The sequence below is a fragment of the Mesoplodon densirostris genome, chromosome 18 (genome assembly GCF_025265405.1).
Source record: "Mesoplodon densirostris isolate mMesDen1 chromosome 18, mMesDen1 primary haplotype, whole genome shotgun sequence".
NCBI classification, from domain to species: Eukaryota; Metazoa; Chordata; class Mammalia; order Artiodactyla; family Ziphiidae; genus Mesoplodon; species Mesoplodon densirostris.
The window spans coordinates 2758449-2774879 of record NC_082678.1 but is presented as its reverse complement, the minus strand read 5'-3'; the positions used below and the strand labels follow the sequence as shown (position 1 = coordinate 2774879).

Genomic DNA, 16431 nt, shown 5'->3' with positions numbered 1-16431 from the left:
GGGCTTTCACCACGTGGCTTCGCCTTTTTTTTTTTTTTTTTTTTCCGCTCCATTTTTTTTTTCAAGTCGATTTTATTTAGAGGCGGCGCCAGGGCGGCCGCGGAGAAACGTGACACACCAGCCCGCTTGGAGGGGTTTCGGACAGAAGGGAAGGAGCCGCGCCGCGTTGTCCGCCTCCCAGCGCGCCGCGGGCACTTCTCCCGGGCCTCCCCGAACTCTCCCGCGACCTCTGCGCGCCCTCCGGCCGCCTTCCCCTCCTCGGCTCCGGACAACTTCAGGGGTGGGGTGCAAAGAAAGTTTGCGTCTGCTGCCGCCGCCTCCCGCCTCGGCCTAGGAGGCTCGCCGCCCGCGCCCGCCCGCTCGGCCTTGCCCAGGACTGCGTCCTGCCCGAGACCGCCACCATGAACAAGCTGTACATCGGCAATCTCAACGAGAGCGTGACCCCCGCGGACTTGGAGAAAGTGTTTGCGGAGCACAAGATCTCCTACAGCGGCCAGTTCTTGGTCAAGTCCGGCTATGCCTTCGTGGACTGCCCCGACGAGCACTGGGCGATGAAGGCCATCGAAACTTTCTCCGGTAAGTGCACCCACCTCCCCGGAAAAAGCACCGCGAAATGCCTGAACAACGGGGACCTGCTCCTCCTCTTTCCTTGCCCGCCAACTCCTCTCTGCCTCCGGCCTGCGGGGCTTGGCCTCGGTACCGACTCCCATCCACCTTCTCCGACGCCCCCTCCGTCCCCTTGCTGGCCCCTCGCGCGGAAATATTCGGCTTTCCTCGCCCCTTCCTCCTAGCCCGAGATGAAGAGCTGGAGGCTTTAGTGAGGTGATCCTCCTAGCCCCCCACCGACGGGGCGGGAGCCCCTGTTGGCAGGAGTCGGGGGGGCTCGCCACCGAGGCGAACTCAGTCTGGGCGCCCTACGTCAGTCCCTCGGTGTCCGAGGCTGGACGCCCCCACCCCGTGCGCACCCCCTCCCCTTCCTCCGCCGTGGGCCTTTCCGGGCTGGGAAGGGGTCCCCGCTCCGCTCCCGATCTCCAGGGTTTCCGTGGGGACGGCAGCCTTCGGGCCTGACCTGAGAGGAGCGGGGTCCCGCCTACCGCCCAGGGCCCGGGGCTTGAGCCATTTTGATTTGAAAGTGGGGCGTGAGCGGGGTGGCGCGGCGGCGGCGGCGGGTCGCCATGCTGCTTCTCGAGACGCCCAGGCTGGGCCGAGAGGCGCGCGCCGCGGCCGCCGGGGACCCTCCCCGCGGGGCCCAGCTCCGCTCCCCCGGACCTCGCCTCCCGGCCGGCCCCGACAGGTGACCACCCCGCCGCCCGAAGCCCTTCTCCCTGGCTCGACAGGAAAATAAAGTTTCATTCTGCAGCCCCACCCCCACCCCCGCCACAGACTTGGGAGAAACGGGGAGCCCTTTCTCGGCCCCTTCTCCCCACATCTGGGAGCCGTAAAGGCAGCCGGCCCACACGGACGCCCTCGCACCTCCCCCAGATCCGGCTCCCAGAGCCGTCCACTACTCGGCTACCTCAGTGAGAGAACAAAACAAAAATTCAGAAAACACGATAATGAATTTAGAGAGTCCACCATTCCCCAGGCGACCTTTTCGCATCCGGCTGCGGAACCCACTACCTGGATTCCTAGGAAGATCTCAAATCCCAGTAACTCCTGAATTACTCTGATTTCTCCTTCCTTTTGCCGCACCCCCCCCTCCCCGTCCAAGCTCTCATGTTGTCTTTTTCAATTTAATCTTTAGGGAAAGTGGAGCTGCAAGGAAAACGCCTAGAGATTGAACACTCCGTCCCCAAAAAACAAAGGTAGGAAAGGGCTCTTCTCTGGGGAGGGGGTCAGCCTGGGGGCGCTGAGAGGTTGTGTTCAGGGGTCCATAGTGTCTCCAGTGGAAGAAACCCATTACTGGCCTTCCCACCCCCAACTCCGGATGTTGGGGGCAGGGAGGGAAGATTGGCTAAGATCTTGTAATGGGTGGTTTACAGCTTGTAAAAAAAAAAAAGCTGAGGCTGGGGTGGGCTAGGAGATGTTACTTGGAGAAGTAAAAGCGAGAAAAATCAATAGAGGAGGAACCTTGTGGAGTTTGTTCGAGGTGTGTGGGACCATTTTTGTGGGGAAGCTAAAAATCTTTAGAGAGTTGAGACTCATGGACATTCAGCAAGTTTCTAACAGGACTGTTTTTCCCCCCCTTCCCTCACCATAATTCTTAAGTGGATTGGGAGGGGGTCCCCTTTGACTCCCTAGGGGAAGTGGAATGAATTCCTGCCCCCTAAAGAATTCTGTGCTTGTGCTTTATTTATATTTCTGCAACAGGCAAGGACATTATTTTTTTCACAGACACCTACCTCTAGTCCCTCCCATCACACATCCTCCCCTCCCAACTGGATTTTGCAAATACGCTTTGGCTGTACTATCCTTTCTGAGCCACCCACCCCCACTCTTTCAGTCCATTGTTGCAAGGGGACCGACCATCTGGGGTGAGAGCTTTGTGTTCAGGCTGTGAGCTGGGGCTCTTTGGAGGGTCTAGAACTCCCTGGATGAATGGGGTATGTGTGTGTGCGTGTGTGTGTGTGTGTGTGTGTGTGTGAGAAAGAGAGAGAGAGTGTGTTCCAATACCTTCCTATCTTCACTTCAGCAAAGGGGGTAACTCTTATCATGTTATCCCCAAAGCTGATTCATGGTTCAAATCTTTCATTGAACTCTGGCTGGGAAGTATAAGGGCAGTCTTTCTGCTTTCTCAGACCTGACTTTAAACATGTTGACAGTGCAGAGTTTTCTCTCATGTTGCAGCCCCCAGTAAATCTTTGATCTTCTCCTCGCTTTCTCCCCTCATTTCAACTGGAAACTTGCTGCATTTTAGAATAGTTCCTGGCCTTTTCTGGGTGGGAAGGTGGAGGTGGGTGGCTGTGTTTTTCTGAAGGCAGTTAAGAGAGTCTAGAAAGTTTAATGTGAGAAAAATCTGTTCAGTGGTTTAGCTTGAGATATTTAAGTAACTTGGAACTATTGTTTCTATAGATGATCAATATGGCTTGTAACTATGTTTATAGAGCTTGTGATTTAACCTCAAGTGCTTGAAATACCCTGTTATTGGAAAGGCAATTAGAGTTAGGAGTAAAGAGGCAATAAAATCGGAAGAAAGAAAAAAAGTCTTATTTATTATTTGGAAGCACTTCCTGGAGATGGGAATGAGAGAACTATGTACACTGACATCAGTAGATCTACTGAGAAGATAGTGGATATTTGAACTGAAAGCTAAGTGTTTGAAACATGTTGATGGACAATAACCAGAATAACTGGAATTCTGAAATATATGGAATTTTTTTCTTTTGCTCTAAAGGATGGTTTAAATTTTAAAGGGAATGAAGTGATAAACAAGAAAATAGCAAAATGTGATGAAATGGAACCCAAAACATTTATATTTTAATTTTTATGGTGCTCAGTGTTTATGGATCTTTTCCCCTAAGCCATCTGCTTGCTTTAAAGCCATTTTTAGGCTCCTTCTTGTTCCCTCCAAACTGTATTACTGAGGGCTCCTTTGAGTTGGGAAGGGGTGGGGTTTGTGAGGAGTGGGTACAAAATCTTACCTTCCACACCCATATTCAATCTTTTGTGTATTCTCCCCCCCTTCCTGAAATAATTTTTGAGCACAAACATTGAGTCAGTTGTGTTTTATTTTTTGCTGAGTGGTGGTAAGGCACTTCATTTTTCTAGAATCAATTTTTGAAGTTTTAGGATTTTAAAAAAGAAAGTTTGTTTTCATGAAGTCAGTTTGCTCTATCATTTTGTGTTCTTTGAGGAAGCATGTTGTGGTATGTGTTTTTAGTCTGTCTGAAAGTATTTCTTCAGTTGGTTTGTTCCTGGCTTTTTCAGTCTCATGGATGTATAGAACAGGAACTAGTTAATTAACTATGACTAATATATTTTAAGCAAAATGAACAATGGTGTATATATATATTTTGTGTGTATATATATTGTTTTTACTGTTTAAAATAGAGGAGAACTCTTCTTGATGTACTCAGTTCCAAATGAATTGACTTTTTAAACATTTCTAAGAGACTCATAAAAACCTGACAACCTAAATGTTCCTTTTTTTTTTTAAGAGGGGGGTTATCAAGAAAAAGATAAAATATTTTTTAGCAGTTAACTCTGAGTAACTGATTTTGAAGTATTAATATATTTTGTTTTAACCTTGTATCTATTTGCTAAATATAATTTATTCCTTTTTAAGAACTCAAGAGACTGGACATTAAGTTGAAAAACTGAAAGCATTAAGTTGAATTTTTAAAATGGGCGGCGTTAAATTTCTCTGAGATCACCTTCCCAAATACCCTCTTAGTCAGTGTTGGAATTTTGGTCAAGAGTTTCAGCTTATTGTTGAGAATTTGTATATATTCACTGTGAAGTATTAGGACAAAGGAGGAAAACCAAAAGCATTTTAAAGACTGTTGTGGAAAGGAGTTGTATGTGTTTTTTTGTTTGTTTGTTTTTTTAAATTTGAGACACTTGAGTAGTTAAGGTAAAGGGGTATCATGTTAGTGAGGCTTGGGTATTTGGGGAGAAAATTCCTTAAAAGGGAATTAAATTTTTGTTTCATTTGCCACTGTGTGTGCCTTTTTCTAGAGGAATGTGGCCTAAAGATAGCATACCTCCTGTCCACTGGTGTCATCGAAATAAAAGTTGTTGCTGTTAAGAAAAGAAGTGAAGAGATGTACTGCATTTCTCTAGGTGAAATGTGTTCAAGTTAAAGACTTCGATTTCCTTAGGCATATTAATGGTTGTTTTCTCTGACTTAGAATGAGGTGGGCTAATAACACTTTCCCTTAAATTTCTAACTATCAAAAAGCACACAAAAATTGGTCTCCTAGCCCTATAAGTGTGAGAACTCTCAGAAGAGAAAGTATTCAAACTTAATTCTGATTTTATGGTTTAATTTTCTGAAGTTAGTTGCTTTAAAAATCTCTGCAAAGGGATGTCTCGTAAGTGGCAAAAATATTTTTAAGTGATTTGTGGAGACTCTGAAGTAATAATTGAATCACTAAATGTTTTCAAAACAGACAAAAATTTTGCCTTCAGAAGTGGATTTGCCTTTAAGGAAAATTGTTCTTATGGGCTGAAAATTAATTATGGGGGTTGTTAAGAAACAAGGGAATGTCTTTAAAAAACAGCTATAAAGGAGGACAAGTACTAGGGTGGGAGCACTTGCAGGCCCTTCTGCCTTAGTGGTTATGGTTGAAAGATACGTCTAACCAGATATTCAACTAGTAAGTTTAAAGTAGAAACGGTTTGTGACACTTTTAGTAAAAAGGTTTTCTTACTAGTATCAAGTTTTTGAGTTTTAAATAAGTTGATTCTTAATTTTTCTGAGCTGTTTGGAGGAAAGGTGGAAATCAATTCACTTTCTCCATTTTAATTTTCACCTAGAAAACAAATGTTTACAAATTCATATATTAAGTTTTTTTCACTGCTAGAGAAATCTTTAACTTGTTATTTAGTGCTCAGTATTTCAAGGTGACTTTCCTAAAGACAGTGGTATATGATTATCCTTTGGAAGAGTTGTAGGTTTCCAGAACACTTTATTTTCTAACCCAAAGTAGAAAGATGAAATTTACTCCAGTGGTTTCCCAGATGGAGAACTTTTGAGTAAAGAGGGGGAAGAATTGTAATTCCCATCACTAGTTTATTCAAAGTATAGTTAACTGTTTCAAATGTAAAGTTTTAATGGCATAGAGTTTGCTGGAACAAGAGCAAAACATTCTTTCTTGTAATTATGTTTTAGAGACAAAATACATGACATTACCATTGGAAGAATCTTGATTCAAAGGTCCAGAGCTTCTAATCTTTTAAAATTACCTTAATGTATGTCATATGAATCATATTTTATGTGTTTGGGTACTTTTAAGGCTTATTTTTTGAGCTTATTTATTCTATAATGTGTAACAGCCAGTTGACAAAGATACCATTGAGATTGGCTAGTGAGTATAAAATTTTAAAACATTAAAATTTTAGTTAAGTGAAAAGAGGGAGACCTAAGTGCTATTTGTAGAAGTCTAAGGGTTTTTGTGTCGAAGAGATATGTATTGGTTGTACCTGTGTTGATTTTCGTGTGTGTGTGGGGGGGTGGTAGTGTTGGTGATGTTGTTATTAGAATAAATGTATGAAGCAAAGGCGTTTGAAGAACAGACATTTTGCCAGCTGTTAGAATTTAAATTCAGTCTTGTTCGCTCCCCATCCTCTTAAAAGATTCTTAAAATGTGGCTAATGCCTTCCAGAAAGTGCAGCTTAGATTTTGGGATGGGAGTGTTTGGGAGAGAAAAGAGGAGGAGGAAAAAAGCAGCAGGGGAGACTGGAAAAATCAGACGAGTTAGTCCTGGGTTGGAAATTCCAGACGGGGAGAAAAAAAGAGAGAGAGAGAGAGGGAGGTGGGGGGGGAGAGAGAGAGAGAGAGGGAGAGAGAGGGAGGTGGGGGGGAGACAGAGAGAGAGAGAGAGAGAGGGAGAGAGAGGGAGAGAGAGAGGGAGAGAGAGGGAGAGGGAGATGGGGGTTGGGGTGGATTGCCCGCTTCCCTTTTAAAGAGGAGCGGCTGGAGGCGCACAGCGACCCACGGGAGAGGGGGTCGCAGACACCAGGTTTGGAAGACGGGTGGTAGATTCAGCCCAGGGCAAGGCGATTTTTGCTTTCGGAGTTGCCTGCCTTCCCTTCGCTTTTTCAAAAAACAGAGAAAGTCGCGGCGGCGCTGGAGGCGCTTCCTGGAGAGCCCGCGCCGGCCCCGCTGCCCTTCCCCGCCCGCCGCAGACCAAGCCCAGCCCTGGCCTCGCAATCTCTGCCCGCTCCGCGCAGGGGCCCTCGCCTGCCTTTGAACCAGCCCCTGCCCGGGAACATCCGCAGGCCTGGGTCTCCGACGAGGGCTTCCTTTCCCAGGGTCCCGAGACCCCTGGCCGCGGCGCGCCGGCCCACAGCCTCGCCTTCGTCCTGGGAGCCCCCAGATCCCAAACCTCGCCGCGGCTTCCCCAGCCTTCCCCAGTGGGAGAGGTCCCAGGCCCCGCGGTGCAGACCTTCCAGCGCCCGCTCTGTCTCAAGACCTTTACGTTCTAAGGCAAAAGCTAAAGGCTGGAGGGTGATTGTGGAGTGAAGGAAGAGTCAGGGGAGGGAGCAAAACAGCAGGTCCGGGGAAAGTGAGAGGATGGAGAGGTGGAGAGAAAATGGAAGTGCATGTTAACTGTTGCCCTCTCCCAGGAGCTGAGGCCCCTTGGCCATGGGGCGTAGAACCTTGGAGAGTTAACAGCGTCACACAATCTGTCATCTTCAGTAGATGGACTGTGTCCCCATGTCCCAAAGGCTGACTGAAACAATAACAAAGGGAGTAATAGTAACCAGAGGTTCTGTGATGGGTTTTATTTATGTTGTCAAAGATGGACAACAGGTCTTCCAGTTGGCCACTGGCGAGGCTTTAAAGATCTTTCTCAGGGTCTCAGCCAGTGTTTGACTCCATGTTAATGTCAAATTTGCATAATACCATTTCCACCTGTGCCCAGTCCACACCTTTTTAAATGTCTGTCAAAACAAATAAGAAAAGGTCTCTCCTCAAAAAACGTGGAATCAAAATGTATGCTTTTTCGGTTATTGATAAAAGTCTGATGTAGCTAGAAAATGATCAACCAGGAGAGCGCCTGTGACAACACACACCGTTTCAAGGGCGCATCGCCAGCAGGGAGATGTCCAGTCCCCAGTTTGTTAACTGCATTCTAGTAGAAGAACTTGAGTTTGTTCAAAGGGGGCTCTGTACTTTTTAGTGGGTCCAAGGGGTCATCCTAGTATTGAACAAGCAGAGCCAGCTTTGTAAGACCTGCTTCTCCTTTGCAGCCAGTAGGTTTGCAATAAATAGTCATGGAATGAAGGAACAACAGTCTGGAACAAGCTTTCACCCTAAACGCAGACTCTGCTGAAATAAAACGGGTGTTGATTACGGGTAAATCACAGGAGAACAGTAGGTCTGGACCTCATCATTTTAATATAGTTGGAGAAAACCTGATTGCGAAACACTGAAATGTAACTGTATACAGAACAAACACCACCAGAAATGCAGTCCTAGTGCAGAAGTCCAGGCTTCCAGGATTTGATGTTCTGGTCGTGTAGCAGAGAGCAGAGAGCATGGCGAGCCCACCAGTAAACTGCTTTTGTATGAAATACAGAGCAAGCAGCTGGATGAGTAAAAGAATTTTTGACTGGATTGTCCAGATACTTTCAACACCCCTAGGACAAGTCTGATTATTAGACAAGGGGCATTTTGGTGGGTAAAGGCATATGAGTGACCCATCAGGATGGGTGGGATTTGGGGCCATAGTTTAGGGGGAGGGTTGTGGAGAAAATCTCTGTTAGAGAGGAGGAGACAGGAGAAGTGGAGGATCTCTCTTCATTTTCTCTTTCCCTCTCCAATGTATCTGTTTTGTGGATTCCAGTCAATTCTTTTTCAACATTTCCTTAGGAAAAGTGGGTTAAGGAAGGCTTCAATTTTTATTCATTTTGCGTTAGTTTCAGTTAAAAAACTGGTCCTTCATCCAGATGTTTTGGCCACTTGAAATGGGAAATGTTAAGTCTATAAGTGAAGGTTGGGTAGTTTAGTTGATTGGATATAGTTAGGATCTTTAAGAGGAGAAATCAGAGAATTTAGAAATTAAAAAATAATTGTTTTGTGTAAAGGTTGTTTGTGGAGTCTGAGTTCTTTGGCAACAGGAGCAGGGAGGGCAGGAATCACTTTCAGAATTCTTGAGGCCCAAGGAGGGAGGAAGCTCTATTATTAGGTCAGAGTCTCATGACCTACCCTAGGTCCCTCACTCAGTCCTACAGGAGTGTGGAGGAAAGGTCTCTCCAGGAGAGCTCAGTGCTCAAAAACAAGAGTTTTTGGAGTCAGGCAATGACTGGGAAACTGGAAAAGTTACTTAACCTCCTTGAGCCGTCATTAGCTTACCTGTAAGCTGGTGCTATTACACATTAGCTATTATTTTTCTTTGTTTCCCATGTGGACCTGTGCCTCCTGTCTTTGGACTGTGTGTAACAGCTTGGCCATATATCTAAGGCAACAGGTACGGTGTTCAGGTACACTTCTGTGAATATGGCATGTATTTTATGTGGAACAATGATGGATAGGCATATTGAGGGGGATTTGTGTGCAGGATGCTTTTGATGACCTGTGTGCTGAAAGGAAAGGCCACCTTCTGGGAGAGGGAGATGAAGCTCATCAGGGCAACCCTCAAGAGCCCCTAGATATGGCCCCTACCACTGTCTCTTAACCCTCCTCTTAGGAGGATGGAGCATACATTGCAATGTTGATGCCCTCAACCTGGGCCAGGTTCCTTGTTGAAATTTCACACTTTGGTGCTCCTGTCAAAAGTGCATGTGGGGTAGGGGCTTTGATGAGAGGAGAACTATCCTAATTCTGCAGATGAGGTGTTGTAAGAATTCAGGATGAAGGGGACTGTGTAAGTCCTTTTGGGGGTCTGAGGAGGAAGAAGTGGGCAGCTTCCCCTATCTGGTAGGAGATGGACATGTTTGCTTGAAGTCCTCTTCTTGCTTAAGCTAACAAAGTAGGCATTCAGGAGTTGGGGACCCTGGAATGCGCAGGAAGTGACTGCATACGTGGCTTCCCATCCCGTGCCTCTTAGATGGCAAAGCCACAGTGGTCTCAGTTTCTCTCCCTGGTCTGGAAACAGTCCCCAAAGGTGTGCTCAGGACCCACCTTGACATCCACTTCCTTTTTTCAGCCCTCCCTGCCCAAAAGGTACAAACTCACAAACCCACAGACTTAGAGCCCCTTTCCACATCTCAGACCAGGGAATGAAGGTTGAATCTTCTCTTAGTAGGGGTGGGGAGAAGGGCTTCCAATCCGGATGTGGTTTTAGGCCATTTAACAGGCTTGTGACTTTATTCAGTTGCTATAAAGGGTTTTACAATTAGTTTATGCGGAATGATGTGTGCTGCCTCTTTTCTGGAGTGGCATTTGGGATTGCTTGGGGCGTGTCACCTTTCCATTAGGTTCTCTGAGGAGGAGAAAATGAGGGGAGAGAGGAGCTAGAGTGGGGCTGTTGGGCGGAGTAAGCCTGGTGAGGCCATCTCTTCAGAGTTAGACGTATTTATGCCACTTCCTCCTCCAGGTCTCTAAGTTGCTTGGGAGGAGAAGTCCAACTGTAATAGAGAGCAGTTGCTTTGGCAGGATTTGGAGACGGAACCCTAAATTAAAGGGCAAAGATGATCCTTCACAGACGTGGCTGTTGGTGGCTGCAGCCAGTGTGTTCTGAGCGAGGACGAGACGTAAATAGGATGTTGGCTGCGGAGACGGCAGGGTTAAGAAGAATAATCTCTTCACTTCTTTTCTAGAGTGTCCACTCCAGCAACCTTTTATTTAACGTAGAAGGGAAAATCTAGCTGACGGAAGTTATTTTACATAGAGAGGTTTCCTCCCAATGTTTATTACCATTTGATTCAAAGCCGCTTCTGCTGACTTTTTAGAATAGAGTGGAGTGATATCTGTCCAGAATAAGCTGCGGGAGGCAAGAGGTGGAATAAAATGATCTTCACGAACCTCCTAACCTCACAGATCTCTCGGATCATCTTTCTTTCACTTTCCCACCCTTGCCCCTGACCATCTTGAGTAGTTTCCTTTAAACGTCTTTTTTTTTTTTTTTTTTTTTTTTTTTGCGGGGGTGGGGGGCATGCCCGGGGGGAGCTTAGTTCCCCGACCAGGGATCGAACCCCTGCCCCTTGCACTGGAAGTGCAGAGTTCTAACCACTGGACCGCCAGGGAATTCCCTAAACTTCTAACTAGAAGAGGAGTGATGTCTGTCTAGGCCCAAGTTCCTTTGTTCTCCTCTTCAAAACATCACATGGTCAAGTCACTTTAGCCTGGGTGTGTGGGGCTCTTGCCAGTCAGTCATTAGCCATTTTTTGGAGATGGAGTGGGGTGTTAATTTAAAAAATATATATATACAACTAAATTATGTAAGAAAATATTTAACATAGTATAGACATTTGATAGCTTGCATATTGCTCCAAAGCTTGGTACTTCTAATCATGCATTCATTCACACATGTATGCATGCACCCACTTATTTTTATCTATTCAGAGTCTACTATTTATTTATTTGTTTGTTTGTTTGTTTGCGGTACTCGGACCTCTCACTGTTGTGGCCGTTCCCGTTGCGGAGCACAGGCTCCGGACGCGCAGGCTCAGCAGCCATGGCTCATGGGCCCAGCTGCTCCGCGGCATGTGGGATCTTCCCAGACCAGGGCACGAACCCGTGTCCCCTGCATCGGCAGGCGGACTCTCAACCACTGCACCACCAGGGAAGCCCTATTTATTTATTTTTAATACATGTACTTATTTATTTATTTTTGGCTGTGTTGGGTCTTCGTTGCTGCGGGTGGGCTTTCTCTAGTTGCGGCGAGCGGGGACTGCTCTTTGTTGTGGTGCCCGGGCTTCTCATTGCGGTGGCTTCTCTTGTTGCGGAGTATGGGCTCTAGGCGCGAGGGCTTCAGTACTTGTGGCACGTGGGCTCAGTAGTTGTGGCGCACGGACTTATTTGCTCTGCGGCATGTGGGATCTTCCCTGACCAGGGCTCGAACCTGTGTCCCCTGTATTGGCAGGCGGATTCTTAACCACTGCGCCACCAGCGAAGCCCCAGAGTCTGCTACTGACATGCCCTCTGCCAGGTTATAGAAATATAATGAAGAACAAACAAAAGACCTTGGTCTTTAGAGTGGAGATGGCAAACAAATACAACTTATCAGATCATTTTTCTCCAGGAGCTTTTAGGTTTCCACCTCTATCCTTTTTTATTTTTGCTAAGCTGCATGGCACAGCCAAAAAAAAAACCACCTAAATTTAAATTAAATTTCATTTTTATATTAAAAATTAAAATTAATATGAAATAATTAAAATAATTTTACGTAGTAAAATACACATAACATAAAATTTACCATTTTTAAGTGTACAGGTCGGGTGTATTAAGAACATTCACAGTGGTGTGCAACCATCCTCTCCGTTCGTCTCTAGAACTCTTTTCATCTTGCAAGATTGAAACGGTACCCAGTAAACAGTAACACCCCATTCCCGCCTCCCTCTGGCCATATTTAAAGCATCACCAATTTTGATTCTTACATGGTGGTCACCTCCTCATTCTGTATAAAATGGGGGTCTTTGCCTGACCCCTCTCCTGAATTAAACATTTGATTATTTATTGGGTTTTTATTTAGCATTATTGGGTCTTCTTCAGGGCAGGGAAGGGAGACATAGGGAGAAGGAGCTGCACAAAAGAGGTGCAAGATAAAATTCCTGCCCTCCAGTATTTTCACTTTAGATCCAGGAAAAGCTGTGGGGCGGCAGAGGCTAAGAGACTGCAATGAGAGGCACACAGCCTCAGGAACTAACAGGAGGTCGGCTTTGAGTGAGCTTAAGCTGTGTTTTCGGAGGACAGGCAGAAAAAATAGGAGTGGATTCAGGAGAGCACTGTGGACAGGCAGGGAGATGTTTGTGGGAAGACAGCTCTTCTGGAAGAGAGGGATGGCATCCTAGTGGGGAGAGGCCCCCAGGTAAGTATGGCAGATGTCCGTAATTTCCCTTATTGAGCATCTTCTTTTCTCTAGAGCTCTGTGTGACGTGCTGTGGGTCAAAAGACGAGTTCCTTCTGCAATAATAGGGAGCACAGGGCTTCCCTGGTGGCGCAGTGGTTAAGAATCCGCCTGCCAGTGCAGGGGACACGGGTTCGAGCCCTGGTCCGGGAAGATCCCACGTGCCATGGAGCAACTAGGCCCGTGGGCCACAACTACTGAGCTTGCGCTTAGGGCCCGCGAGTCACAACTACTGAGCCCGCGTGCGGCAACTACTGAAGCCCTCGTGCCTACAGCCCGTACTCCGCAACAAGAGAAGCCACCGCAGTGAGGAGCTCATGCACCGCAACTAGAGAAAGCCCACGTGCAGCAACAAAGACCCAATGCAGCCAAAAATAAATAAATAAATATTTTAAAAATGCTTTAAAAAATAATAGGGAGCATTTATTGAGTATCTATCTACTCAGAGCTAGGCACTGTTCCTTCATTGAATCCTAAGAACGCTGCAGGCATTAGTCTTCATTCCACAGAAGAAGAAGCTAGAACTCTTGAGTGGTTATGGTAACTTAGCCAAGGTCATACCTTGAATACTGGTGCTGGGTTTCAAACCCAGGCCTTTCTACCTTCAAGGCTGAGCTCTCTTAGAAGGTGGGAATAGCTGATCCTCTAACATTCAGAGAAGTTGAATGTTTTGCGGAGGAGAGCATAAGGTTAGCAAATAAAAACATGCCCGGCATTAACTCCTCCCTGCTCTGGGCCTCCTTCCTCCGTAGGTGTTCCATACTTGCCCTGCATTATTTTTCCTCTCACCGTTGGGATTTTCAGGCAATCCTGAACGGTTGAAGAAGACTAAGGACATTCTCCCCTTGTCTGGGCAGCTATCATGGGAAATGGGAATTCTGCTTTTAATGAAAAAACCACGGAAAGGGGGCTGAATGAAGTGGAGAAGGACCTGAGTGGTTTAGGATTCAGGCGTCAACCTCAGTTTGCTCTTCTGCCAGATGTGTGCACACTGTGGGATCTGGGGTCAGTATCTTCCTGGGCCTCGGGTCCTCATGCGAAGCCTCCCCATCTCCATGAACCCCGCAAAATAAGCTGGGTAGCTATTTTGAGTTCTAAGAGCTTCCATCCTTTGGCATTCCTATAGGTGCCAGGGCGGGCGCTTTGGGCTAATTTTTTTTTTTTTCCCTTCCCCATTCCTTTTGTTTGGGTTCAAACCTGGGGAAAATGAGAGGTTGGGGGGAAGGGCGCAGGGATCGAGTGGCTTCCCCTCCCATCCCCCCTCCTCCTAGCAGGAAGGGACAAAGAGTTGACCTTTGTTACAAGCCTGCAGAATCATAATTCATAGCTCATACATGTTTTTGAGGAGCGAGAACCCAGTTACCTTCCCCTGATGAGCAGGAGCCGGCTTCATGGCGTGGTGACAGTGGCTGGCTAGTGTCAACTTGGGACTAGGCACTTAACCTCTCTGAGCTTCTTTGTGAATTGCAGAATGGAAGTAAAAATATGCTCAACCTTCTGTGGTTTAGAGGCTCAGATCAACCTGTGTTCTAGGCTCACGGGAGAGTGTGGATTGTAAACCCTGAAGTACTGTGTAAACGTGAGTTATTAATAAGACTATCAGTAATTGATGACACCCCAAGAGGGCAGACAAAAGAAGGTCATTCGCATCCCCAGGCAAATGCCCTACTCTGCATGGAGGTGTGACTCTTCGATTATACATTTTCTGTAGCGGCTCCCAGAACGCCCTGGGAGGGGAGGGTCTTTTTTCCGAGGCCCGGAAGGCCTCTTGGTTCCGCGCCCCCAGCCCACCCCACTCCCAGGCCTCGGTTCCTGCCTTCTCAGTGGGAGGCCTCCCGCCCGGGTCCTGCCTCCTCCCACAGCCCAGCCGAGGTCTCCAAGGAATGCCGCCTCCCGGGCCATTTTCTCCCCTTCTGCTTCTGCGGCCCCACTTCCAGCCCCCTCCCAGCCCCCTCCCAGCCCCCTGCCCCCAGCCGGTTCCCACTTAAATGCTTGCAGGCCTGTTCGCAGGCGGGAAGCCCCCTCCCCCACAGGACCACCTCAGTCAGCCCTGACCACGGGGAGGTCGGGTCTGGATTTACTAAAGGACCCCGGAGGGGGAGCCTGCCCCTCGCTGGCTGCCTGGCTCACTGATGGGGTCGGGTTTCGGCCGGTGGCTCTGGAGAGAGAGAGACAAAGGGCAAAGTCCTGGTCCCCACCCCCACCCGGCAGCCCCCGGCGCGTGTCCCCTCCCCCTCCGGGCCCTGCGCGCGTAGCCCAGGGCCCCCTGGGCCGGGTGGGACGGGCTGGGGAGAGTCGGGACGCCGAGGGGGTTCTGGCGGCAGAACGTTCTGGACCGCCGGGCCCCGCAGCAGAGGGGGCCCCCGGGGACATCCTCTGTCCCCCTCCTTGTGCTCTGCCGACTCGGCCCACCCAGCGGCCGGGGTGCGGGGCCGAGCGCTCAGCTTCCCCTGGGTGAGGTGAGAGGGGCTGGGGGAAGGGGCCGGCCCACGTGGGGCACAGGCCCGGCGACGCCAGCCCGGCCGCTCAGCTGCTCGGCCCTTCTCAGTTGCCCGTTCCTGAGGACTCCCCTCCTCCCCCCCCTCCCCCCAGCTGCTGCCAGCCCTCCCCCACTCTCAGCTGCTGCCGCCTTTCCCCGGCACCTCTTTCTCAGTTGCCCTGCCCGCGCCTGCTTTCCGCCGGCCTCCTGAAAGGCCGTGTTCGCCGTCCCTTGGGCTGTTAGAGACCTTGCCCCTGCTTCCCCCCAGGATGGATGAGAACCGTCTTGAACGGTGCTCTCGTGACGCCCTGGCAGAGTCGGGGGCTGGGGAGAAAGACCTCTACCGAGAGGGCATTTTGCTCCCGCACAAGCCAGGGCAGAACTCAGGATAGGTGTCCATGTCAGGAGAGAGTCATTCTGACGAAGACCTACACGCTGGAAAGAAACGAACAGCAGCTTCCTGAAGTGTTCGGCCACCAACAGGTCTGTGCTGGCGGCGGTGGAGAGGAGACAAGGATTCCGTGAGGTCGTTAACCTCCTGTTGGAGGGGCACCCCAGAGCGCCTTTCCACTAGGAGGGTGGATTCGTATTTTCCAACGTATGCTGGCATGCATTCTCATCCTTTAGCAGGAGCACTGACAATGCCAAGAAGTACCCAGACTCCACTAGGGTCTTTCTCAGTGCACATTGTGAGTTGCAGAAAACGGGTTTCTCTCGAGTCTGGTCTAGTATCCTTTCCTTTGCCTCTCTGCCTCAGAATCCTCGCCTGGAGCTGTGCTTCCAAGCTCGTCGGTCCCTCCTGAGCAGGGAGCCTCTCCACCTGGCTCCATTTCCGAGGCATGTCCCATAGGGCTTTCCTCTGGGTGTCAGCTCCACCCTCAGCCAGGTCTCTGGGCCCCAGAGTGCCAGACCTTTTGGCTCTGAAGCTTTCTGGAGAGATGCTGACATCTCCACTGGGGTGTGTGTGTGAGCTAAACCAGCCTCTCTAGTGAGGCTGGGGCAGGAAATGGTCTTTCTAGCCCCCCTCCACCTTTCCCTCTGTCAGAGCGAATTAACACCCGCCCCCCCGCCCCCGAAGATCCTGGAAATGCTTCCCATTGCCAGCCAGAGAAGGCAGGTGAGCAGTGTCCCCAGTGGTTAGTTTCTTATCCACACCATCGCTGCCTGCACCAACAGGGTTGCACTGCTTACACCGGGTCACCTCTCCTGTTCGTCTCCGTGCATTAGGTTTAATCTGATGGCTTCATCACACCTCGCACTTCACACTGTGTAGGGCTCAGGAGGCCAGCTCTGGCTCTAGGAGCCCCTCAGGTGAAAGAGCACGGTTCTAGGCAG

At 48.7% G+C, this 16431-nt stretch overlaps 1 protein-coding gene across 2 annotated transcripts in view; it reads left to right on the top strand.

The window, feature by feature from the left end:
* The first annotated feature begins 401 nt into the window (after positions 1–401).
* Positions 402–16431, top strand: part of IGF2BP1 (insulin like growth factor 2 mRNA binding protein 1) — a 38375-nt gene continuing 22345 nt past the window's right edge. For both annotated transcript variants that reach the window (XM_060081414.1, XM_060081413.1), the window contains exons 1-2: positions 402–576; positions 1745–1805. In XM_060081414.1, coding sequence (XP_059937397.1) covers positions 402–576; positions 1745–1805 — 236 coding nt within the window. The remainder of the gene's footprint in view (positions 577–1744; positions 1806–16431) is intronic.